At 44.4% G+C, this 26111-nt stretch overlaps 1 protein-coding gene across 2 annotated transcripts in view; it reads right to left on the reverse strand.

The window, feature by feature from the left end:
• The window catches only part of CDC16 (cell division cycle 16), a 155362-nt gene that overhangs the window by 110488 nt on the left and 18763 nt on the right, over positions 1-26111 (reverse strand). The window contains exons 3-7 of one of the 2 annotated variants that reach the window (XM_030201490.1): positions 19781-19878; positions 15758-15796; positions 13849-13989; positions 11315-11474; positions 620-714 (exon numbers count right to left, since the gene is read on the reverse strand). In XM_030201490.1, coding sequence (XP_030057350.1) covers positions 620-714; positions 11315-11474; positions 13849-13989; positions 15758-15796; positions 19781-19878 — 533 coding nt within the window. The remainder of the gene's footprint in view (positions 1-619; positions 715-11314; positions 11475-13848; positions 13990-15757; positions 15797-19780; positions 19879-26111) is intronic. The other variant, XM_030201491.1, reaches the window with a different exon arrangement.

The following is a 26111-nucleotide window of genomic DNA, read 5'->3' on the forward strand; positions in this document are numbered from 1 at the left end:
AACTTTTACTTCATGTCGGCTGGCCTTGCTTTTCCTCCAGCCCAGCATTGTTGGCTTGCCTCGGCCACTCATGCCCACACTCCTGCACGTGCTCATGTCAGCTCAAATAACTGAGCGTGGGCGAGGAATACAGGGGTGCGGACTATACATAATCTTTTTTTACTTGGTTCCTTCTTTTCCGTGGGATATACATATGTGCGGGTTATATATGCAAAAATACAGTACTAATTAAATCACTTCTATAGTGCTACTTAGCATGCATAGTACTTTATAATTACACATAAAAGACAATGCCTGTGCATATAGAACACGAAATATTAAAAATTCCAGTCCTAGAGAAGTCTACCAGGGAGCTACATACTCCTGCATTAACTTCGTAATAGTCTTAAAGTTAGTTGGAAGGTAGCTTGGATACAGAGAACCCAGAAACGAGTCTTAAATTTACACATATAATTTTAAAAGTTATTTTTCCTCTTCATTACTGATTTGGTCATATTCCAGTAGTCTATGCTCATAGGTAGCATATTAACCTAGCATTCTATGAAAACACTGAAAAGCATTCTAACAAACAACTTTCATGGAAAATGCAAACATCAATTGTGACAAGAAGCCACTCTACCTTTTTCAACTTGTTCTCAAACAGAAAATGCAGCAGTTCCTGGTCATCTTCTGAACACTGTTTACTAAGAGGTAGAGATTCAAGAAGTTCTTTTTCTGTGGAAAATAGTCTGCATTTTAAATTTTGAACACAAGAAGTTGTTGAAAATAAGTGCATAATAATGGAACATATCCACTAAGGACTTGATATCATTTCCTGAGGCAAAAATAATTACAGATAATCCACACAAAACATTGGACCAGATAAGCAGGTGCCTTATCTGTAAACTTCCATTAACTCAGGTTGTGCGTGCATACAGGGGCTAATGCAGAAAGCCTCATAACAGAGCAAGCTCAGAGCAAAATTAACGATTCCAAATACCACAGCATGCTGTAAGCAATGAGCATGCAAATTACTATGTTAAAATCACAGCAGTAATCTGCAGCTCACTGTGAAATGTTACATTTTGTGTCAGTACATGAGCAGTTATTGGCTCACACACTGACAGGATGTGTGACCAACAAAAAAAAAAAAAAGAAGAAACCAGGCCACAGCATCTGCATTGGCCCCCTCTCCTTCCCTAAACTGAACTTCCAATCCCTGCTGTCTAGTAGCACCCCCAACCTGAATCCCTTTGCCCCCAAGCTTAATTTTAAAAAATTCCCGTGTCTAAGGTCCCTCCTGACCCCACCCATTCCCACTAATTTAAAAATTCCTAGTGTCTAAGGCATCCCCCCACTCTACATGACCCTCCCCTTCCCTCCCAAACTTTAAATAAGTCCATTCCTTGGAATCTAGTGGCAACCCTCACCCACCCCAATACCACCCCCCCCCCAGGTCATATCTTAAAGGAGGCAAGATTGATGCCCACTTGATCCTGTCTCCATCACTACCATCATGGAAAACGCACATCCTTAGACTACCATAAAAGGGAATTTTTCCCTTATTTGGTGGCTTCTGCCCAATTAACAATAACGGGAAAATGCCCTTTTATGGCAGAGTGACCCTGCCCTGAATGGGGCTGGGCACAGGCATTTTTCAAGATGGCAACGCCAAAGGCAGGAGAAAGTGGAAACCAGTCCTGCCTCCTTTAAGGTATGATCTTGGGGGGAGGGGGGTCATTAGGGAAGGGGAGTCATGTTGAATACGGGTTGCAGATTTTTCTTTAAAGTAGTGGGGAGAGTATGTGTGTGTGTGGGGTGGGGGGTTCTTAGACACTAGGGAATTTATTTATTTTTATTAAGCCAGGGACAGGTCAATAGAGTGAGGGATGATACCAGACACCAAAGAAAGGTTTTTTGTTTTTTTTTAAGATAGGAAGGAAGGGAGGGTTGTCAACCTGGGTCAGACAATGTTGCCAGTGCAGAAAGCTAAATGAGCAGCCGTGTAGATGCCACACGAGTTGAACCTGCACAGCCAGTAGCATACGTACATATCTCAGCTAAGCTCAGGAAAGATTTTTGCATTGGCCCCATAGGCTGCAAAAGTTGATATTTCCTGGGGTTTGTGATTTTTTTTTTAACTATCTTTATTGGAGAATGGCACACATAATAAACAAATGCCAAACAGTACTAATGTGTTCACCAATTCTCAAACCATATTACAAATAATACTGCCAAAAAGACAATAGTACAATAGTGCAATAACATGAACAAACTCGCTTGTACATGCACCATTCATTTTTCTGCTATAACCCTCCCCCCCTTGCCTTCCTCTCCCCCCCATCCCCCCTCACCCCTCCGTGCTCATAGGGGTGGTCGCTGCCTGCCCTTGTAAGTAATTTTGTACCAGTTTCCAGACATCTAAATACCGTGAAAGAGAACGTCCCATGGGGTGATGTGTGCGGTAGAGTTCCCATGTTACCATCTGGATCATATTAGCTTTCCACTCAGATGACGGGGGGGGGGGGGGGGGTTCCCAACCCAATGGTGAAGGATTGTCTTTCGCGCCAGCATCAATGCTACTAGTACAAATCTGCTGCTGTTCCATCAGTCCCTGAGCATCCAGCACCTTGCCTAACCCCAAGAGTAGGGTTGCATATGACCATTCACACTGAGTGCCCACTATCGTTTCAATTACATCCAAAATATCAGCCCAAAAAGGTTGCAATTTATTACACTCTAAGTAGTGATGCACTGTTGTGTCCCTTCCCAACACACATTTATCAAATATAGGTTTGTAATTCTTAATGAACAGAACTCTTAAAACATTTACCCACATCAATCCAAAATAGACTTCTTTTTTTTTTTTTTAAATCAGCATGTGGGGGTAATTTTATGAACTAAAACTCCACAGGTTACACCCACAAAATTACATGGAATGCATGGTGTGTACATTTATGTGACCTGTGTGAAAGTATGTTCTGGGGTGCAGTTTGGGTGGCACACATGTGGTCATAATTTATGCACGAACTTTAAGCTACATATAAGTACCTTCTTGTACTTTTAACCCAGCAGTTCTCTTATAAAGTTACCCCCTAAATGAAGAATGTTTTCAGGGAAAAAGTAACTTACAATTGAAAAAATGTTTTGACCCAAATGGAGAGTACTACGCCTACTAATAAAAATACATATAAATTAAGAGACTGGATCCCTTTTAGATTCATCTAATGCTCCACATGTAGTAATTTCTCATAAAGTATAATATACAGAAGCATTACTTAAGGGCGGTCAGTGTCTCAGGAACAGCGAATGATACATACCTGTAGCAGGTGTTCTCCGAGGACAGCAGGCTGATTGTTCTCACGACTGGGGTTGATGTCCACGGCAGCCCCCACCAACCGGAACAAAACTTTGCGGGCGGTCCGCACGCAGGGCACGCCCACCGCGCATGCGCGGCCGTCTTCCCGCCCGTGCGCGACCATTCCCCGCTCAGTTGAATGACAAGCAAAAAATTATGAAACGCAACTCCAAAGGGGAGGAGGGAGGGTAGGTGAGAACAATCAGCCTGCTGTCCTCGGAGAACACCTGCTACAGGTATGTATCATTCGCTTTCTCCGAGGACAAGCAGGCTGCTTGTTCTCACGACTGGGGTATCCCTAGCTCTCAGGCTCACTCAAAACAAGAACCCAGGTCAATTGAACCTCGCAACGGCGAGGGCATAACAGAAATTGACCTACGAAGAACAACTAACTGAGAGTGCAGCCTGACCAGAATAAATTCGGGTCCTGGAGGGTGGAGTTGGATTTAAACCCCAAACAGATTCTGCAGCACCGACTGCCCGAACCGACTGTCGCGTCGGGTATCCTGCTGGAGGCAGTAATGTGATGTGAATGTGTGGACAGATGACCACGTCGCGGCCTTGCAAATCTCTTCAATAGTGGCTGACTTCAAGTGAGCCACCGACGCTGCCATGGCTCTGACACTATGAGCCGTGACATGACCCTCAAGAGTCAGCCCAGCCTGGGCGTAAGTGAAGGAAATGCAATCTGCTAGCCAATTGGAGATGGTGCGTTTCCCGACAGCGAACTCTTTCCTATTGGGGTCGAAAGAAACAAACAATTGGGCGGACTGTCTGTGGGGCTGTGTCCGCTCCAAGTAGAAGGCCAATGCTCTTTTGCAGTCCAATGTGTGCAACTGACGTTCAGCAGGGCGGGTATGCGGCCTGGGAAAAAATGTTGGCAAGACAATTGACTGGTTAAGATGGAACTCCGACACCACCTTTGGCAGGAACTTAGGGTGAGTACGGAGCACTACTCTGTTATGATGAAATTTTGTATATGGAGCATGAGCTACCAGGGCTTAAAGCTCACTGACCCTACGAGCTGAAGTAACTGCCACCAAGAAAATGACCTTCCAGGTCAAGTACTTCAGATGGCAGGTATTCAGTGGCTCAAAAGGAGGCTTCATCAGCTGGGTGAGGACAACGTTGAGATCCCATGACACTGCTGGAGGCCTGACTGGGGGCCTTGACAAAAGCAAGCGTCTTATGAATCGAACGACTAAAGGCTCTCCAGAGATGGCTTTACCCTCCACACGATAATGGTAAGCACTAATCGCACTAAGGTGATTCCTTACTGAGTTGATCTTGAGGCCAGACTCTGATAAGTGCAGAAGGTATTCAAGCAGGTTCTGTGCAGGACAAGAACGAGGTTCTAGGGCCTTGCTCTCACACCAAACGACAAACCTCCTCCACTTGAAAAAGTAACTCTTTTTAGTGGAATCCTTCCTAGAGGCCAGCAAGACACGGGAGACACCCTCAGACAGACCCAACGAAGCGAAGTCTACGCCTTCAACATCCAGGCCGTGAGAGCCAGAGACTGAAGGTTGGGGTGCAGAAATGAGAGTCGGAAAACACTCCAATCTCCACGGTTCTTCTGAGGACAACTCCAGAAGAAGAGGGAACCAGATCTGACGGGGCCAAAAGGGTCTTCCCCACCAAAGGTATGGGAGGATAAGCATACAGGAGGCCGGTCCCCCAATGGAGGAGAAAGGCATCCGACGCTAGCCTGCCGTGTGTCTGTAGTCTGGAACAGAACAGAGGCAGCTTGTGGTTGGTCTGAGAGGCGAAAAGGTCCACCGAGGGGGTGCCCCACTCTCGGAAGATCTTGCGTACCACTCTGGAATGGAGCGACCACTCGTGCGGTTGCATGACTCTGCTCAGTCTGTCGGCCAGACTGTTGTTTACGCCTGCCAGGTATGTGGCTTGGAGGAGCATGCCGAACTGGCAAGCCCAACGCCACATCCCAACGGCTTCCTGACACAGGGGGCGAGATCCGGTGCCCCCCCTGCTTGTTGATGTAATACATTGCAATCTGATTGTCTGTCCGAATTTGGATAATTTGACAGGACAGCCGATCTCTGAAAGCCTTCAGTACGTTCCAGACCGCTCGGAGCTCCAGGAGGTTGATCTGAAGATCCTTTTCCTGGAGGGACCACAGTCCCTGGGTGTGAAGCCCATCGACATGAGCTCCCCACCCCAGGCGAGATGCATCCGTCGTCAGCACTTTCGTGGGCTGTGGAATTTGGAATGGACGTCCCAGGGTCAAATTGGTCCGAATGGTCCACCAGTGCAGTGAAGTGCGGCAACTGGTGGAGAGGCGGATGACATCTTCTAGATTCCCGGTGGCTTGATACCACTGGGAAGCTAGGGTCCATTGAGCAGATCTCATGTGAAGACGAGCCATGGGAGTCACATGAACTGTAGAGGCCATATGACCCAGAAGTCTCAACATCTGCCGAGCTGTGATCTGCTGAGACGCTCTGGTCTGGGAAGCCAGGGTCAGGAGGTTGTTGGCCCTCGCTTCCGGAAGGAAGGCCTGAGCCGTCTGAGTATTCAGCAGAGCTCCTATGAATTCCAGAGATTGGGCAGGCTGGAGATGGGACTTTGGGTAATTTATCACAAACCCCAGCAGCTCCAGGAGGCGAATAGTGCACTGCATGGACCGGAGAGCTCCCGCCTCCGAGGTGTTCTTGACCAGCCAATCGTCGAGATATGGGAACACGTGCACTCCCAGCTTGCGTAGATACGCCGCTACCACCACGAGGCACTTCGTAAACACCCCTGGGGCAGAAGTGAGCCCAAAGGGCAGCACACAATACTGAAAGTGCCGTGTGCCCAGGCGAAATCTGAGATACTGTCTGTGAGCTGGCAGTATCGGGATGTGAGTGTATGCGTCCTTTAAATACAGGGAACATAGCCAATCGTTTTTCTGAATCATGGGCAGAAGGGTGCCCAAGGAAAGCATCCTGAACTTTTCTTTGACCAGGAATTTGTTCAGGCCTCTCAGGTCTAGGATGGGACGCATCCCCCCTGTTTTCTTTTCCACAAGGAAGTACCTGGAATAGAATCCCTGCCCTTCCTGCCCGGGTGGTACGGGCTCGACCGCATTGGCGCTGAGAAGGGCGGAGAGTTCCTCTGCAAGTACCTGCTTGTGATGGGAGCTGAAGGATTGAGCTCCCGGAGGACAATTTGGTGGAAGGGAGGCCAAATTCAGGGCGTATCCGCACCGTCCTATTTGGAGAACCCACTGGTCGGAGGTTATGAGAGACCACCTTTGGTGAAAAAATTTTAACCTCCTCTCGACCGGCAGATCGTCCGGTACGGACACTTTGAAGGCGGCTATGTTCCCATGGATCCAGTCAAAAGCCCGTCCCCGGCTTTTGCTGTGGAGGCGCAGGGGGCTGCTTAGGCGCACGCTGTTGATGAGAACGAGCGCGCTGGGACTGTCCCTGTGCCTGACGAGGCCTTCGGGCCGGCTGGGTGTACCTACGCTTGTTAAAGGCGTAGGGCGCAGCCTGCCTGGCCCGGGAAAAACGTCCACCTGCTGAGGTGGATGCTGAAGGCGCCCGGTGGGAGAGCTTGTCGAGGGCGGTTTCCCGCTGATGCAGTTGGTCCACCAGCTGCTCGACCTTCTCACCAAAAATATTATCCCCCCAGCAAGGGACGTCGGCCAGTCTCTGCTGGGTGCGGTTGTCCAGGTCAGAGGCACGCAGCCATGAGAGCCTGCGCATCACTATACCTTGGGCCGAAGCACGAGATGCCACGTCACAGGTGTCATATATACCCCTGGACAGGAACTTTCTGCACGCCTTCAGCTGCCTGACCACCTCCTGAAAAGGCCTGGACTGCTCAGGCGGGAGCTTGTCAACCAGGTCCGCCAGTTGCTTCACATTATTCCGCATGTGGATGCTCGTGTAGAGCTGGTAAGACTGGATGCGGGTCACGAGCATGGAAGATTGGTAGGCCTTCCTCCCAAACGAGTCCAGAGTGCGAGACTCCCGCCCTCGAACTCCGTGCCCTCTTGAGAGCAGAGTCCACGACCGCCGAGTCATGAGGCAATTGGGGCCGCATTAACTTTGGGTCCGAGTGGATTCTGTATTGGGACTCTGCTTTCTTGGGGATGGTGGGATTAGATAATGGTCTCAACCAGTTCCGAAGCAGTGTTTCTTTGAGGACACTGTGCAACGGCACCGTGGAGGACTCTCTAGGTGGTGATGGATAGTCGAGGACCTCGAGCATCTCAGCCCTCGGCTCATCCACAGAGACCACAGGAAAGGGAATGCAAATAGACACGTCTCTGACGAAGGAGGCAAAGGAGAGGCTCTCAGGTGGGGAGAGCTTTCTCTCTGGTGAAGGAGTGGGGTCGGAGGGAAGGCCCACAGACTCCTCTGAGGAGAAATATCTGGGGTCCTCCTCCTCCCCCCACGAGGCCTCTTCCTCGGTGTCAGACATGAGCTCATGCAGCTCAGTCCTCAACCGGGCCCGGCTCGACGTCGAGGCACCGAGGCCTCGGTGGCGTCGTCGAGCGGTGGACTCCCGCGCCGGCGGGGATGAAGCTCCCTCCATCGACGTCGACTCCACCTGCGTGGCGATCGAGACCGGCGCCGCAAGCGGCGTCGAAGGCCTCGGCACCGGGCTAGAGCACGCCGGCGCCGGCACAGTCTGGCGCATCAGCCCTTCCAGGATCTCTGGAAGGATGGCTCGGAGGCACTCGTCCAGGCCCGCTGTCGGGAAAGGCGAGGGGGCCGGTAGAGGCATCGGTGCCGGAAGCTGTTCGGGTCCAGGAGACTGCACCGAAGTGCTGGCACCCTGACGTGGCGGTACCTCTACTACAGAGGGGGACCTCTCCTCTCGACGCTGCCGCTTCCTCGGCGTCGACTCATCCCTGGCGCCGGGAGCCGGATGCGTCGTGGGCGACCGATGACGGTGCTTCTTCGCCTTTTTGCGGTGCCCGTCATCGGCGCTCGGTGGAACTGACGAGGAGGAAGTCGATCCCCCTCGGTCTCGAGGGATCGGGTCCGACAGGGTTCGGTCCCGAGGGCCCTGGGTAGAGGGAGTGACCGGGGCCGACTGCCCACGCGGCCTCTCACCCCTGCCTTCACCGGAGGACTGGCGGGCCGACGGGACCTGTGCTCCTGGGGTCGATGCCGTTGGTGCCGATTTCGTGGACATCGATACCGGTACCGAAGAACCGGCCGTTGATACCGATGCCGTCGAAGTCGAGGTCGAGGGGCCGGCGCAAGTTCCAAAAAGACGATCCCGAAGAACTTGCCTCGCTACCTGTGTCCGTTTCCGGAGACCAAGACACAAAGTACACGTCTTGGTATCGTGCTCCGGCCCGAGGCACTGGAGGCACCAAGCGTGAGTGTCGGTCTGCGAGATATGCCGGCCGCACCGACCACACTTTTTAAATCCACTCGGGACCTTTGAGGACATCGACGGAAAAATCGCGTCGGCGAAGTTGAAGTCGTCAATGGTGGCGGTAAAAATCACACCTCGAAAACAAATCGACCGCGCGGCCACAAGGCCGCAACGCGACGCCCCCGCTAAGAGACGAGGGAAAAACAAAGTTAGCGGTTTTTTTTTGTGTTTTTTTTAGAAACAAAAGGAAAACGACGAATCAACGAAAAAAGGAGAAAATTCGCGGCAAAAGCGCAATCCGGTTTCCGGGGCTGACAGAGAGAGAGACGAACGCGGCTCTCTCCAGCGCGGAAAAAGAAAGACTGAGCGGGAACGGTCACGCACGGGCGGGAAGACGGCCGCGCATGCGCGGTGGGCGTGCCCTGCGTGCGGGACCGCCCGCAAAGTTTTGTTCCGGTTGGTGGGGGCTGCCGTGGATGTCAACCCCAGTCGTGAGAACAAGCAGCCTGCTTGTCCTCGGAGAATGCACTGTGCACTCCCATGTGGAGATACTGGGGTTGATTCCTGACTCAAGTTTCTCACTCCCTGGGCTGACTAGAGCTGAGAATGCTGCAGAGTTTGCGTTCCAAGTTCATTGCTCCTGGAGAAGGGCGATACCCTATTGGCTAGATTTAGGACCCATTCTGGAGGAAGCCCTGACACATTGTGTTTCTGCCAGGGACCATCACTATCACAACTGACCTAGATGAGCTGAACAGGCATGTAAAATACAGTAAAAATCCATAAGACATTCCAAATGACATAGTGGCAGACCTCAGACCTTGTTCGAAATGAGCTGGAAACCCTAAACAGCCCATCCAAAAAAAAATAAAAAATCCAAACCACTAAAATAAAATTGCTACTTTAACTACTTAGGGCCAGATATACTAAAAAAGTGAAGTTACTCACCAGTAGCAGGTGTTCTCTGAGGACAGCAGGACATGAATTCTCACACATGGGTGACGTCATCGGACAGAGCCCTAGGGTGGACACTACCCAGAATTCTACAGTTTTAAGAAGCTTTTGACAGCATCCCACTACGCATGCATGAGTGCCTTCCCACCCAGCATGACTGCACGGGACAAGCAGTATAATACCAAACTAAAAGAATACAACTCCTAGGGGAGGTGGGAGGGAATGTGAGAATTCATGTCCTGCTATTCTCAGAGAATACCTGCTACAGGTGAGTAACTTTGCTTTTTCCAAGAAGCACACATGCTCACACATGGAGCTACCAGGCTCACCAAAAATAACAGGGACTTGCAACGGTAAGGCCAACCAGAACCAATTAGCCTGAAACTATATACAGCCTGTTGTGAAGGTGCAGCCTGGAACAGAAGAAAAATGGGCCTAGGAGGATTCTACATAGCAAATGAATTCTACAGTACTGCATGACCAAACCGGTTGTCAAGTCGAGTATGCTGCTCAAAGCAGTAATGAGATGTGAATGTGTGGATTGAAGACCACGTTGTAGCTCTGCAAATCTCCTCAATGGAGGCTGACATCATGGGCTACCAACGCAGCCATGGCTCTAACACTGTGAGCTGTGACATGAACCTCCAGAGTCAACCCAGCCTGGACAAAAGCGAAAGAGATGCAGTCTGCTAGCCAACTGGACAATGTGCATTTTCCGATGGTTGTCCCCATCCTGTTTGAATCAAAGGAAACATAGCTGGGTTGACTGTCTATGTGCTTTAGTTCACTCCAAATAGAAGGCTAAGGCTCACCTGCAGTCCAAGGTGTGCAGTGAGCTTTTTCCAGGATGAGCATGAGGCTCTGGGAAAAATGTTGTCAGAACGATTTACTGGTTATGATGGAACTCTGACACTACCTTAGGAAGGAACCTGGGGTGTGTGTGAAGTACTACTCTTATGATGAAACCATGTGTAAGGTGGATCATCTACCAGGGCTTGAAGCTCACTGACTGCGTTGAAGTTACCACCACTAAAAACAAAGACCTTCCAGGTTGGGTACTTTAGATGACAGGAATCAAGCAGTTCAAAAAGAGCTTTCATCAGCTGGGTGAGGACGACACTGAGGTCCCATGACAACAGTTGAAGGTTTGGTAAAAAGAGCATATCAGGCCACAGATGGAACAAACAGGTGGATTCAGAATCCAAAGAAAGCAATGTTTTATTCACAACCCTAAACATTGCTTTCTTCTAAAACAAACTTCTAAATCTGCCATCTTTGGTACTACCTGCACAGAGAGAGGGGTTTCCAAAAGCTGCTGACAAAAGCTTCTTAAAACTGTAGAGCACTGGGTAGTGTCCGCAATGGGGCTTCATCAGATGACATTACCCATGTGAGAGAATCGTTGTCCTGCTTGTCCTTACACATCTGGCCTTCAAGTGCCGGTGATTTCATCACCCTTTGAAGTAGATGTTATAATTAAACACACATTATCAACAATTTCAAAATAAGTTACTTGTCTTTGCCTCTTGCAAAGAGTTTTGGGAAACCATACCTGCTATGCTGTATGTGCTAAATAATTTTACAGGAAGACTAAATCAAAAAATTGTTTCTTTTCATGTTAATATATCAAAACAGTGCTGGTATTCATTACAGAAATGCATAAAATGTTATTATCCAAACCTTCTTGAGCTGTGAGCATGTGGTGTGCTGTTAAAAGGTCAAATGCTTCAAAGCAGTAAACATCAAGCTTCAAGGCCTCTTTGTAGCTGTGTGTTGCTAGGGTTCTATTATCCAGAGCATCATAGATCTTCCCACGTAGAAGACAAATAGAGCTCTTTATCTGGTACAAAAAAAAAAAAGATTTAAGACAATGCACAGAATATCTGTACTTAAAAAAAAAATTTATGTTAAGGCAATATTTACTAAATTTTCTTAAAGACAATCCAGAATACAACTTTATTCAAAACCAACATGATACAGGATTACATTTATACAGGAAAATTGGGCAAAACAAAAGAGATAAACCTTCATGGTGCTACTAGTCCATCAATATGAAGGGGAACAGAACTCAATTCAAGGAAAATCATCCGCAAGACCATTTAAAAAAATAAATAAAGGAGTATCTATCTGGTCAGGCTGAGACCATACTTCTAAGAAGTTTCTGTACAAACTTAGTAACTGAGAAAAGATTCCAAATGACAGGAGTCATAAAATACATAATTCTGTGATAAATGTTTTATCACACATTTGCAAAGAAAATCAAGCTAGAATAGTCCTCCAATTTGCAAAAACAGGGATACTCAAAGGAGTTGACAGGCCAGTCTGGTATTCAGAATATGCATCCAATGGAGTTGACAGGCATGCAAATCTCTTTCATGCATATTCATTAGGGTTATTCTGAAAACCCAACTGGGGGGACAGATCAAATAAGACTACATGTACTGCATTATTTGTTCTTGGTGGCCAGCAGAGTCATTCTGATACAATGGCTGAGTGATATTGCACCCATTCAAACTCAATGGCTGAATTTGCTGTAATGATTATGAAATGCTACAAGGTGGTTTGGAATCATCCCGCTCATTGGCGGAAATTTCAACAAATTTGGGAACCCTTATGGACACATACAACCACATAGGGCACATAGTTGGATATTGAACTGTTAATTTTGTAACTCAGTACATGGCTCTTAAACCATTATGTATACTTCTGAAGCTGCATAAGAGTCCACCAAGCCTGGAAGTCCAGTTCATCTGTCATGGGAAAGGGGAAGTGGGTGGGTTGTGGGATATGGGGACAAAAGGAACAGTATGCAGGGAAGTGGGAACAGAGGAAGGCTAAACAAACCTCAGGAACAATGAAATTGAAAGTTTATTACTATGGTGTGTATAAAAAATACAATTAAAATAACAAAATCGATGCTCAACAATTCAATATATAAAAAAAACAATACACAATAAAATAAATGTGATCAAAAAAATGAGTGCGATAGTGCATAGGACTCATATCAGTACTTGAGACTCATCAATGATATACGAGTATAATGTCAGTGCACAAGACTCATATCAGTGCTTAAGACTTGTCACAGCACCGTGTTCCGGCATGTAACGTGCCTGCCTCAAGAGTCTGGCAATTGGTAATTAGAGTCAAAAATATGTTGCTAAGTAGAAAAAGTAAGGTGGTCTTTAAAAAGACCATGCATATGTAAAACAATGCACTGTGTGAACCAACACAATTCAAATACACCAAGGGCATAGGGTAAAACATCAGTGCTCATTCACTTTGTTCAGGGAACAAAAAGAACAGAAAATAATACAACAAGAAGGATAACATGTATCTTTTCTATTTTTTTTTCTTCAATAAAAATATATTTTAAAAAATAGGGATAGGACTGTATTATTAAGTCTTTGGACTTGCAGAACATGATTATGTATCTATTCCAAAACTAATTTTGCATTGTGGTTCTACTACTACTACTTAACATTTCTAAAGCGCTACTAGGGTTACGCAGCGCTGTACAGTTTAACAAAGAAGGACAGTCCCTGCTCAAAGGAGCTTACACTCTAAAGGACAACAATGTGCAGTCAGCTAACAATCTAATGGACAACATGTGCAGACAGTCAAATTGGGGCAGTCTAGATTTCCTGGATAGAGGTGAAATGGTTAGGTGCCGAAGGTGACATTGAAGAGATGGGCTTTGAGCAAGGATTTAAAGATGGGCAGGGAGGGGGCTTGGCGTATGGGCTCAGGAAGTTTGTTCCAAGCATAGGGAGGCAAGGCAGAAAGGGCGGAGCCTGGAGTTGGCGATGGTGGAAAAGGGAACAAAGAGGAGGGATTTGTCCTGTGAGCGGAGGTTTCGGGTAGGAGCGTACTGGGAGATAAGGGTAGAGAGGTAGTGAGGGGCTGTAGATTGTGGTTCCTAATGTATAAAACCTAGAAACAGCCCTTTCATATTTTCCTGTAAAGACTGTACCACAGCAGGAACAATTTGTTATTCCAAATCTCAAAATTTAAAATCCATGTTTATGGGATAGTAAGTTTCATTTTAGTCTGCTATCAAAACAGCCTCTTGCAATAAAATGTCTGTTACACACACTTTTTAACTTTAGTGGATTTGGATATAAGATCTTACAGCAGAATAAACAAAAGTCAAATTTCAACCATATAACCATTACTTAAATATACTGTAGAAACATTTTTTTAAAGAGTCAGCTTACAGAGGACTGTGAAATCTGCCAGTCATTTGAAGACTCCTTCATCCCATTATCATCCTTCAGATACTTTTCAAATAATCTTATGTTGATTGGTTCTTCCATGTCTAGGATATCAAGAGCTTGTTGATGTTCTTTTGCAGCATACTATCAAAGGTCAATAGTAAGAAAAAAACAAGAACAAAGATTTTAAGCACTGATGGATATACAATGTTAAAAGTAGAAAAAATGGATAGGTAACTAAAATTACTTAGATCATAACCAAGTATATGGGTAAATATACTTTTCGGGACTTGTAACCTGCACTGGCCTCTGTTGGAAACAGGATACTGGGTAGATGGACTGTAGGACTACTGTTCATATTCTTATGCATGTATACTTTGGGGCAATTTATAACCATCTCTTATACACAATTACCACCACAACGTAAAGTCATTTCACACATTGACAACTCGCTTTTTCAGTTACGGTCTTCATGATTTAGACCTGCAAGTTGACTTTTTCCTCCCTTTACTACGTCACTCTATCATACCAATAGACCACATAATGTTTAAGGATCATACTAGATGTTTAAAATGTATTCTTAAAAATAGACCACCATTTAAAATATATTTTGTATAAATAATAAATTGATTAATTTTAACTGGTATGTTAACAACGGTCCCCTGCGTGACTATCAGGGTCTTCATGACTTAGACCTGCAACTTTATGGCTCTCACAACAAACACCATATTACTGTGCCAAAGACATTCATCTTCAGCTAAACCAAGAAGAGTTGGTTTCCTCCCTTTACTACATCACTCTATCACATCAATAGACCACATAAGGTTTAAGGATCATACTAGTTGTTTAAAACGTATTCTTAAAAATAGACCACCATTTAAAATATATTTTGTATAAATAATAAATTGATGAAGTTTAACTGGTATGTTAACAATGGTGCCCTGTGTGACTATCATTTCTTAAACTTAAAAAAAAAAAAAAGTACATTCAATTCTTCTAGCACCAAGTACAAACTAGTGTTGCTAATTGCTCAAAAATAAGACATTTTTCCAAAATTCTGCTCACCTCTTTAGATCTTATTTAGCATTTCTTTTCTACACCTCATTTCTCTCATAGTAGTTCAGTTCTCATACTACTTCCCTTCCCCTCCCTTATCCCATACTCCTGCCTCTCCTTTTTGGCCACCTGTTTGATCTCTCTCTGCTGTCTCTCTCCTGCCCTCTTCTGGACACACCTCTCTAATTATTCATGTTCAACTTTATTTACCATATATGGCAAATAAAGTAAATATCTTAGCGGTTTACAATTTAAATAATTGAAGAATAAAAATGGGGGGGGGGGGGGTGAAACAAGATGATGCCTAAGTTACAGCAAAAGTCATTTAATTAAAGGGTACAAATGTATTACTGATAGGTTAAAAATTTAAGAGAATGTAAGAAATGGAAGGAGGGGTGGGGAAGAAGAGAGACATGACAGTGCTGGGAAATAGCCAAGCTGCTGTAAGACAACAAAGGCAAGCTGGGACTCATCTAGGTTGAGAGGGGAATGCTTTAGAGAAAATGTTGGTTTCAAGGACAACCTAAAACCTACTATCTTTCTTGCCTCCCCCCCCCCCCCCTTTGTCTCTCCAATGGCCTAGTGCCAACTTCTAGGTACTGCAATGTAGAAGACAAAACCTTGTTTATTGCAATACAATTTTGAAACACATGTAACAATTCAAAAATTGCAGATGCCCACTAACACCTCTGCAATACAGCTTGTGCTTTGAGAAGATGGCTCTCTGCAGATGGAAAAAGATTGGGTATGACAAGCCACAGTCGCCAGTAACACCTGAATTAAACGTGCAGTGGTCTTCATATAATGCTAAACCACAAAATGATCTAAGATCTTGAAACTGTATGACTGTACTTACATGACATCGAGCTGCTAGATATCGGCATGCTTCATATAACTAAATCATAAAAAAAGAAAAAGAAAATCCAAACATTTACTGGTGCAAGATCGCCATTTCACTGCACATCCAATGTATGTATTCCATTTCTAAAATCTTTCTTTAGCAGTCATGTGACAGACACATGGGCCCACAAGTGTACTCTTGTTTCTGAAGATCAACTATAAAAGGTGAAAATATGCAAACAATAAGGCACCAATGCGCCATCACATTTGCTCTGGGATTGTGAATATAAAAGAACGCTGAGTTCAAGAACAATAATTATTATAATAATTATGATGTCTTATTAAGCAGGTATGAATAATCATGGAGAAAGCTGATAAGTAGTCAGTAATGTAAATTTTAGAAAATGTTTGCAACCATTTCTAGTTTTACAGATTTTTTTATCATAATTTATCAACTGCTTTTCATATCACTTAAAGTAGTAGCCTAGAAGTTAGAGCAGTGGGCTGTGAATCAGAAGAACCAAGGTTCAAATCTGCCTATTAACCAGTTAACGTGTGTTGGTGCACAGGATCATGCATTAATTTAAGTATATAATATATATATTAAATAACAGGGACAGCCCAAGGCAAGACGCCACTTGAGGCAGGGCTGAGATACCCCCCTCTCACCCGAGCCAAGTTCTGGCATCTCCCACCTTCCTTCCTCCACCCCCTTCCCTGAGTTTACCTTCTTTCTCCATTTTCTAAAAACAGACAATGGCAGCGATTCTCATACGCTGCCCAGCCACCAGCACCTCTTCTCTACTGCGGCCACCTCTGAGGAAACAGGAAGTTACATCAGAGAGGCAGGCCGCAGTAAAGGGAAAAGGCGGGTGCTAGCGGCAGGGCAGCATATGGGAATCGCTGCCGCCACTGGATTTTAAAAAATGTAAAAAGAAGGTGAAATCAGGGAACGAGGTGGAGGAAGGAAGTGGGAGATGCTGCTCCCAAAACAGTGCCGCCTGAGGCCCCCGCTTCAGGTGGCCTAATGGTCGGGGGCCGCCCCTGGTAAATAAGCTTCATTGAGAATAATGGTGCATGCATTTGCATATGATAAAAATCACATAAACCTACTTAATTGGTTAAAACATGCTAGTAAATGAGGCCCACAGGGAAATAATTACTGTACTTGAATGTAGCCCTTGTCTTGACCTACCAAGAGAAAGGTATGAGCAAAATCTAAACAAATAAGTTAAAAACTTACATGAAATCAAAATAATGAATCACTACTATTCTTCAACTGTATTTGTTACACTGAATAAACTAATTTCTAAAACCGACATACCAACCTAATCCTAAATCTAATGAATTCTCCATAGGTCAGTGATTGTCAACCTTTTTCATCTTGCGGCACACTTACAAGGCACAAATATTGTCAAGGCACACCACTTGAATCTAACCCATACCTGCCTGTCCCTGCTAAGATCCATTCTATTACTACCAATAATCTCCTCCATCCCCACCGTACCTGTAACCTTCAGAAGTAGTTATTTCATTTAATTATGCTACTGAAATACATTAGAACACCAATATTCATGCTACTGGGAAACTGGAACAAGATGGACTGTTACAGATTCCTACGCAGACACCACATGCAAGCAGAATCCTTTACCTCAACTGCAGATGCAGAACACGACTTTCACCTCATACAAAATAGAGAACTACAAAAAACATGCAGACAAAAACTGAAAGCAGAGATATAAGACTGTAAATCATGCAACACCAGAGACAAAAAAAGAACCAGAGGAAAAAAATCCCTATGCAGAAGACCACAAAAAGAAACAAAAAGTAGGGATGGATGATGTTCTTCCACACATTAATATAGACGTTTATAATAAAAAGCACCAAATGAAATGAGACCAGCAATGGGACCATGTTTCGGTGGAAGCTCGGGGTCATACAATCTTTCGAATATAAAGCAGAAATCTTGCAGGATCAACTGTATATCGAAAATGAAGCTACTGATAAAGGTACAATGGATAGGGCAGCGCTCAATCACAGGAGTTGAATCCTTTCACTTTATTTGCAGCCTGTCTCTCCTTTCCTATGGATCTTATATCTTTTCCAACCTTCTTCCTGCCACCGCTTGGGCCTCTCTCCTCTCCACTCCAATTCTACAAACTTTGCAGTTGCCGGCAGCTATTAGAACAGGCCTTTCTCTGGCTGTCTTAAGGCTGCCCCACTGCTGCATCCCTCCTGCATGGCAAAAGGAAGTCGTTTCAAAAGGAAGGACCCTGGGGCTGACCAGAAGAAGGCCTGTTCTAATACCTGCTGGCAACCACAAAGTTTGTAGAATCACGGTGGAGAGGAGAGAGACCCGAGGGATGGAAGGAGGAAGATAGCAAGGCAAATCATGTGATGCCTATGGAATTCCCCGACTCTGCAGCACACCTGGGGAGCAGCCACAGCATACCAGTTGAAAAACAGTGTAATAGGTGACGGAACTATCAAATATCTGCAATTAAAATGGCAGAAGTTAAAGATAGCATAGCACAAAAAAAAAAAAGATATCATGCAGCAGCTAACAAGAACCTTTAATTTTTTTAACTGGTATATTCCCCTTTTGACTGGCCCATAATGGCTGTCACCTAAATCACACTTGCCTTCATTTCCAATACAGTTCCAGCTGTCTTCCACATCACTTGTGGCGGGCAATTGACTGTATTTTGACAAAATCTTCATTACTGTTTCATGACAGACACGTTGATATTCATGGCACCAGACTAGAGAAATCTCATGTCACTGAAGGTCTCAGTTTTGTAGATTCTATTTTTAAATGTTTTCAAGATTTCTGTGTTTCCTATAACTTCTACAGCACAAACCCACTGGCACCTCAAATGCTCTTCCTATTTATATCGGATATTTATGCTCTCTACTTAATGCAGTGACATGTCAATATGACATTAGTTTTTATGATTTCTGAAAACTAAGATGTTGTATTTTTGAACATTTTCAATTATTTTTCCCACCTATTTATCATTTTCAAATGAATAAGGATAAAGAATTAGATCTTTACTTTTATGCTTTGTAGTATGACAGTACTCAGGGCCGCCGAGAGGGGGGGGAAGGGGGGACAAAATTCCCAGGCCTCCAAGCGGGGCCTGGCGCCGCAGTCCCCTCCGTCCACCATCGAGCCAGGCACCCTGAATTCAAATCATAGCGCCTCACCTCGACCTCACTCCGTGTGAAAGATGCACAGCAGCAGCAGTCTGCAGATCGCCTCCCTTTGGGCCTTCCCTCTCAGTGTCCTGCCCTCGTCTGATGTAACTTGCGCGGGGGCAGGACACAGGGAGGGAAGGCCCAAAGGGAGGCAAATCTGCAGACTACCGCTGCTGCGCTTCTTTCATACGGAGCGAGGTCGAGGTGAGGTATTATGATTTGAATTCAGGGAGGGGCCTGGCCCGGTGGTGGACAGAGAGAGGGCGTCGGTGACGGGGCCCCAGGGGCGGCCTTGCCCCAGGCCCGGCCTCTCGGCGGCCCTGATAGTACTCACCTTAGCTGTACTAAAATTGTTAAAAAGTTTATAAATAAGTGCTGATTTAGGATTTAAAGAAGAAAACTGGCAATGTCAGCTAGGGAAATAATATCAAGCTTTATTTCCACAGGCACCTTACGTTAGCAACAGACGGACCATATTAAAACACATACACAAGAGGAGAAATTAGACTAATAATGAATTGAAAAGTGGAACAAACTTTACAACAGTCACCCCCCTGCTTACTAAGCCGTGCAGTAATGCCAACACAGCATTAGCGAACTGCCAGCCACTAGCGTGGCTTAGTAAACGGTGGTCAGTTTGTGACTGATAACAGATGAGGTAAGGAAAGATAATAATATACTATAATAGCGTTTATGATTAATGTAGGTTTGTGGAAATAAAATCTCTATTTCTTTCTAGAATAGGGAATTATATAATGTTTTGTAAATTACAATCCATATGTATAGTTTCCTTTAATTCTATATCAGTATTGAAAAACAATGAGAAAAAAAACTCACTTACTTTATCTAGTTTGCGCGACCGAAGGGCATGTGCTGCCCTGTGATACTGTGCTGTCAGGTAAAGACATTGGGCCAGCCAATAAATGTCCTGCGGCTCCTCTAAATAAAATCACAACACCTTAATAAATACAGACAATTTTACTATCCATTTTTATGACTTTAATATACATTGCACACTATTTTAAATGGGTAAACATATCATTAATAAAATATTGGCATCCATTTAATTTTCCTGAATTAATATAATCAAGAAAAACTGCCGAAATATAAGAAAACTCCACCTGGGGTAAATTAAGGAAGTTCACTTAAAAAAAAAAAAAAGAGATAGCTTTAACATGTTTCATCAAAAGATTAGATTTGTGCCATCAGAACTATTTTTTCAGCAAACAAATCACAAAGATTCCGAAAGTACATAGTAACATAGTATGGACAACAGAGTCTATGTACAAGCACAGAATAAATTTATCACAGCATATGAGGACAAAAAGAAACATAAAGGCGCAGCCAATACACATTAAAAAAAACAAACCAAAAGAGCAGGCACTGTACAACCAAAAGGCAGAAAACAGGATAAAAATAAAATTAAAGGCGGGGGGACTCTAAAATGGCAGCCAACTGCTGACACAATGCTTCTTTGGCATCCATTTACTAAGGTGTGCTAACGGATTTAGCACACTCTAAATGCTAAGAAGCTCATTGGAATAAAATGGGTTTCTTAGCATTTAATGTATGCTAAATCCATTACTGCATCTCAGTAAAAGGAGCCCTTTGTCTTATTTTCTTACCTGAAAATGTGCAAGCATAATAGGAGAAACCCTGCCCATCTCTCTTAGCAAGGTCAGATAACCCTACCTGGTCTCAGATTCATTTGTCAGGCAGCCATAACAATACCTTTTTTTTTCTATTTTTTTGCATTAATAGCCGTGCACTGAATGTTGCCATTAGCATGCAACCATTTTTATATTACCATGAGAGCACATACCGCCATCCATTTTGCAAGCAGTAAGGGCTCACAAGGTATCCATGCACTAACCAGATAGTGCAGGGTAATACAGTTGTGCTAACTGGTTAGCACAGGAACTCTCCACCCCCGACACCACCCTTAAAAAAATAACTTTTTTTTTTTTTAAAGGAAAAATTTTTAACACACAGCACAGGACACTAGAGCGTGTCCCATGGTACTCCATTTTTGCTGCATTAGGCACTAAGGGATCCTTTTACTAACCTGTGTTAGGCACTAACGCATGCCTAACACAGAAAAAAGTGGAGTACTGTGGGACAAGAAATCTGCACACGCTAACCACATGCTAAAAAAGTTTTTTGTTTTTTTTTTGAGAGGGTGTCAAGGGCATTGAGTGGGTGTTCCTGCACTAACCTGTTAGCACATCTACATTACTGTGTGCTATCTGATTAGCACATGGATGCCCAAGGAGCAGTTTCAGGACTATCCCATGATCACTCAGCAAACAAACCATTTTTGTCATGATACTTTATTTGGACCATTTGCCTACTTCTATTAAATGCATTTTTTTTGAAAATTTTTATCAGACTGGGGAGAGACCAATAAAGGGTTCTGCTTTTCTCTGCCTGCGACTCCTGTGCTTTTGTGCTGACTCAATGATTTTGCTTACCAGCCTACGCCTTGAGACACAGAATTGAGTTCTGCCCTAATGGGCAGTGCACAGTCAATCAACTCAGTATTTCAATAACAAAGCAGTTTGAAGATGGCACTCAAATCTGGTAAAGTCTACTTCCTCTGAGAAGAAAATAGATGAATTCATATTAAGTGAAAAACACATTGAAAAACCCAGAATAACAACCAAACAGAGAAGTCTTCTGAACTAAGAATCTGCAAATAACCAACAAACAGTTGAGAATACAGAACCTAGGAACCCGCCTTTCATTAATCTGTTGAAACTAAAGGAAAGAAAATTAACAGGTAAGGCATAATTTCTCCTTCCTTGGCTTTGTCAACAGACCAGTCCAGGACTTGTGAGATGTACCAAAAGTTCTCAAATAGGGTGGAAACCAGACGCTACTACTAGGAGAACCAAGGCTCCTAAGGAAGAAATCTTCTATGCAGCAACATCCAGCCTGCAGTGCTTGGAAAGGTATGAGCTGAAGACCAAGTCACCAATCTACAGATCTCATTCTAAGGGAACTGCATGAGACTCCGCAAAAGACCAAATGTTATTGAGATATCTTTCTGTTAGAGATATTCGCTATAAGTGTATACTCAAGTTTGTTTTCATTTCAGGCCATTTATGTTTACAGCGCCATACCTAGTTCCAAGAGAATGATTCCTAACTATATGCTTTTTCTTAAGCAACTGAAAACATTTATATTCGATTCACTTTAACAATATAATTTTATTTGTATTTATATTGTTTTTTTCACATTATTGTTTTTTTTTTTTTTTTTTTTTTAAAGTTGCATAAGACCTATATAGGGATTCTGCAACTAATTAAGTCCTATGTTATATGAGATTAGAAGTGGTCACCCCTAAAGGCCATGGGAGACTGTCTCCTTGCCACCACATAGACCAAAGAAACTGCCTCCTTCATTCAACGGGACACTGTAGGGTTGGAAGCAGCTTGACCTCTCCTAAGGCTGGAAAAGAGAACAAGTGATCTGAAGATCAAAACTCATTACTTAGCTGCAAGTATCCGAGAAGCACATGCCAAACATCCAGCAATCTGAGACTGGAAAATCCTATACTATAGCCCTCCTTATGGAAGAAGAGCAAAAGGACTGCCTGATTAAGATAAAAAGGAGAAATCACCTTAGGGAGAAAGGAACCCACCGTGTGAATGGAGATCCCCGAAAATGAGAAGGCAAGGAATGGATCTTTGCAAGAGAGGGCCTGGAGTTTTGAAACTCCACTGGCTGACATAAGGGCCACTAAAAACACCGACCTAAGGGTGAGATCTTTTAAGATCACTCTTTTAAGCAGTTCAAATGGAGCAACCTGACGTGCCTTCAGTACCAGGTTGAGATTCCATTGCAGAAACACAGACCAGAGAGAGAAGGCTGCAAATGATTGTCAGGTTCTTGCGGTGTTTCAATGTCCAGATAAGCAGCTAAGGATAAGTTGTTCACCCGACCCCAGGGCAGCCACTTGAACCTTTAAGGAATTTAACGATAAACTTTTTAAAACCTTCCTGAAGGAAGTGAAAATTTGCAGAAGATTGAAAAGGAGAAATTGCCCTGTCCTTTTATCATGCTTCAAAAATTCCCCATACTCTAGCATAAGCCGTAAACTATATGCACTTCCGTGCTTGCAAAAGGGTAGTGATCACTTCTTCTAGATAACTCTTCTTCCTCAGTTGTGACCTTTCAATAGCCAGGCTGTAAGACCAAGGCAAGGACAGATCCTCTACCTAAATAGGTCCTTGATGAAGGTCCTTCTTCAAAGGGAGCAGTAGTGGATGGTGCACAAGGAGACATATGAGATCTGCATACCACAGTCTTCTGGGCCAATCTGGAGCCACTAGGATCACCTGACCCAGGTAAAGAGCAACTCTCCTCAGCATTCTGCCAATCAACGGCCAAGGGGGAAAAGCATACAGGTGGGCATGTGGAGGCCAAGGCTGGAGAACAGTAACCACTCCTTGGGATCCTAACTCCTTCCAACTGAAGAAATTGCTGGGCTTGGAATTGCATCTTCTTGCCATCAGGTCCATAACTGGTAGACCCCACTCTCCGGGATCCAGAGCATTCCTGCTAAAATAATCTGCTTCCATGTTCACCGCTGAAAGGCTCTGAAGGCTCCTTTCTGTCCAAAAGAGGAGAAGTTGAGCTTTCAAAGCAAGGGCTGCAGTCAAGTACCACTCTGTCTGTTGGCGTAAGGTACCGTGGTCATGTTGTCCAATAGGACAAGAACCAGCTGGAGATGGAAGGATGGAGGAAAGGCCACAAGTGCTCTGCAAATTGCCCAGAGTTCCAGAAGATTAATAGGCCAAGACACCTCTGCCAGAGACTACTGTCCATGGGCTGTGAGGTTGAGACAATGTGCTCCCAACACATCAGGCTAGCTTCAGTGGTGACTACTCACCAGTCTGGAGCGGCTAGGGAATTCCCCTGGAGACTGCTCTGACGGAGCCACAAAGTCATACTGTTTTTCATAAGATGAGTCCAGGGTAGGCAAACACTGTATTCTTGGTGAATACAGGAAGGACTGAAACAGCCTCATGTATGCCCTAAGTCAGAGCACGGCATTCAAGGTCATCATCATGGATTCCAGAACCTGCCTATGTCTCATGCTCAAGGAAAGGGAAGGCTGAGAAGTCGTCTGATCTGTGATTGCAATTTGAGAATCTTGGTGGACAAAAGGAATACCTTTCCCACCTGAGTGTCGAAGTGTGCCCCAAGGTACTCAAGAGATTGTGTAAGTACCAAATGACTCTTGGACAAGTTGACTACTCAGCCCAGAGACTGAAGGGGAGACACCATCTTGCAGGTTAAATCCAAACTGTCATGAAAAGAGGAAGCCCTAATGAGCCAATTGTCCAGATTATGAACCCTGATGCCTTGACAAAAAAGAAACACCGCTACCACTACCATAAACTCGGAGGTTCTGGAGCTCTGCAAAGGCTGAATGGCAGAGCCTTGAACTGAAAGTGTTGTTCCATGATTGCAAAACAGAGAAAGCATTGAGAAAGAGGCCAAATTGCAATATGAAAGTAAGCCTATCTTAGATCTAGAGATCTCAGAAATTCATCTGGTTGGCCCAAGGCTATGACAGAGCGGAGAGTTTCCATTCTGGAATGTGTAAGAGCCTTGTTGACTTTAGATTCAGGATAGGATAGAAGACAGCCCTTTTTTTGGAACAACAAAGTAGATGGAATATCTCCGTAGGCTATTTTCTTCTTGTGGAAATGGTAAGATCGCTCCCAACTGCAAGAGGCCTTTTTTGTTTGGCTAGAGCACCGCAAAGAAACTTAAGAGTAGAGCGGACAGATGTGAAGCATTTGTTTACACCTTCTAACAATAATAGAACCAGGGGACACAAGATGAAATTAGAATGTGGTAGGTTTAAAACAAATCAGAGAAAGTTTTTCTTTACTCAGCACGTAGTTAGACTCTGGGACTCATTGCCGGAGAAAGTAGTGACAGCAACTGGCCTTACTGAGTTTAAAGGGGGTCTGGACAGATTCCTGAAAGAAAACTCCATTGATCATTATTAAATTTTGGGGTTTTGCCAGGTTCTTGGGGCCTGGATTGGCCGCTGTCGGAGACAGAGTGCTGGGCTTGATGGACCTTTGGTCTTTTCCCAACAGTGCTTATGTACTTATGTACTAGAAAAAAAATCTGTGAGTAGGAAGAACTCCAACTTGTAACCTTCTTTTATGATTTTGAGGACCCACTGGTCTGAAGTGATCCGGGTCTACTCCTCGTAAAAGGATGAAAGACAGCCTCCAATAAGAATGTCTGAGGAAGGACCCTACCCTCATTGTGAAGGATGGGAAATAGAGAGTTTGAATGGGCTGGACTCCAGATCACTTGGAACCAGATATCATGGGATTAGAAGCAGAGGAGGGGTTCTGGGATGTTGGAAGAGAAATATTAAAACACTTCAAGTGCTCTAGTTATCAAAGTAGGGAACTCTTCTTTGCAGAACATAAGAGATACAGTGGGATCATACCACTCATCACTGTTTGTTTATACCATCCCATTCAGCAAGCGCCAAATGGTTTGACATCAGCACTCTAGCTCAAAGAGACTAAAGACTGTTCTCCTGTTCAACAGGAAGTCAAAATTATGAGGGCCCTATGAAGGTAGAGCTTTCAAAACTTAGAGAAGGCCAAAATTCACATACATGCATGAATATTCTCTGCTAAGAGGAGCAGTGACTGGCACTGTGAGTGGCAGAAGAAAGAGAAAGCTATAGAGCTTTCAGACCTTATGAGGTTCGGAGCTGCCCTGAAGACTCACATTGTTAGCTTTGCTTTCAGGGACTGGGAAAGGGCTGTGTGGACTGATCAAAACTTGCACTTATCGGAGGCGCTGTTGAGCCACTGATGAGAGCAGACGCTTAGAGACTCCCTTCCCTGTATTATTTACTAGACAATCATTTTAATATACTTAAAATAGTTTTTTTTTCTCTTAATCGCCTTCATTCAACTTATACACACAATGGCTCTCTCTAAATCGACGAAATCAGACTCTTCCTTGAATCTTTTACAATCGGGATCAAAAAGAACTAAGGGCCAGATGCACTAAACCTTAACGACCCTGTAACAACCCTTTAACGAAGGAAATTCCTAACCGTTGCATGCATTAAAGGCCTTTTTCCTACGAAGCAAGCAGCTAACAAAAACGGAATGCAAACG

Source organism: Microcaecilia unicolor, chromosome 4 (assembly GCF_901765095.1).
Source record: "Microcaecilia unicolor chromosome 4, aMicUni1.1, whole genome shotgun sequence".
In the NCBI taxonomy this organism is placed as follows: Eukaryota; Metazoa; Chordata; class Amphibia; order Gymnophiona; family Siphonopidae; genus Microcaecilia; species Microcaecilia unicolor.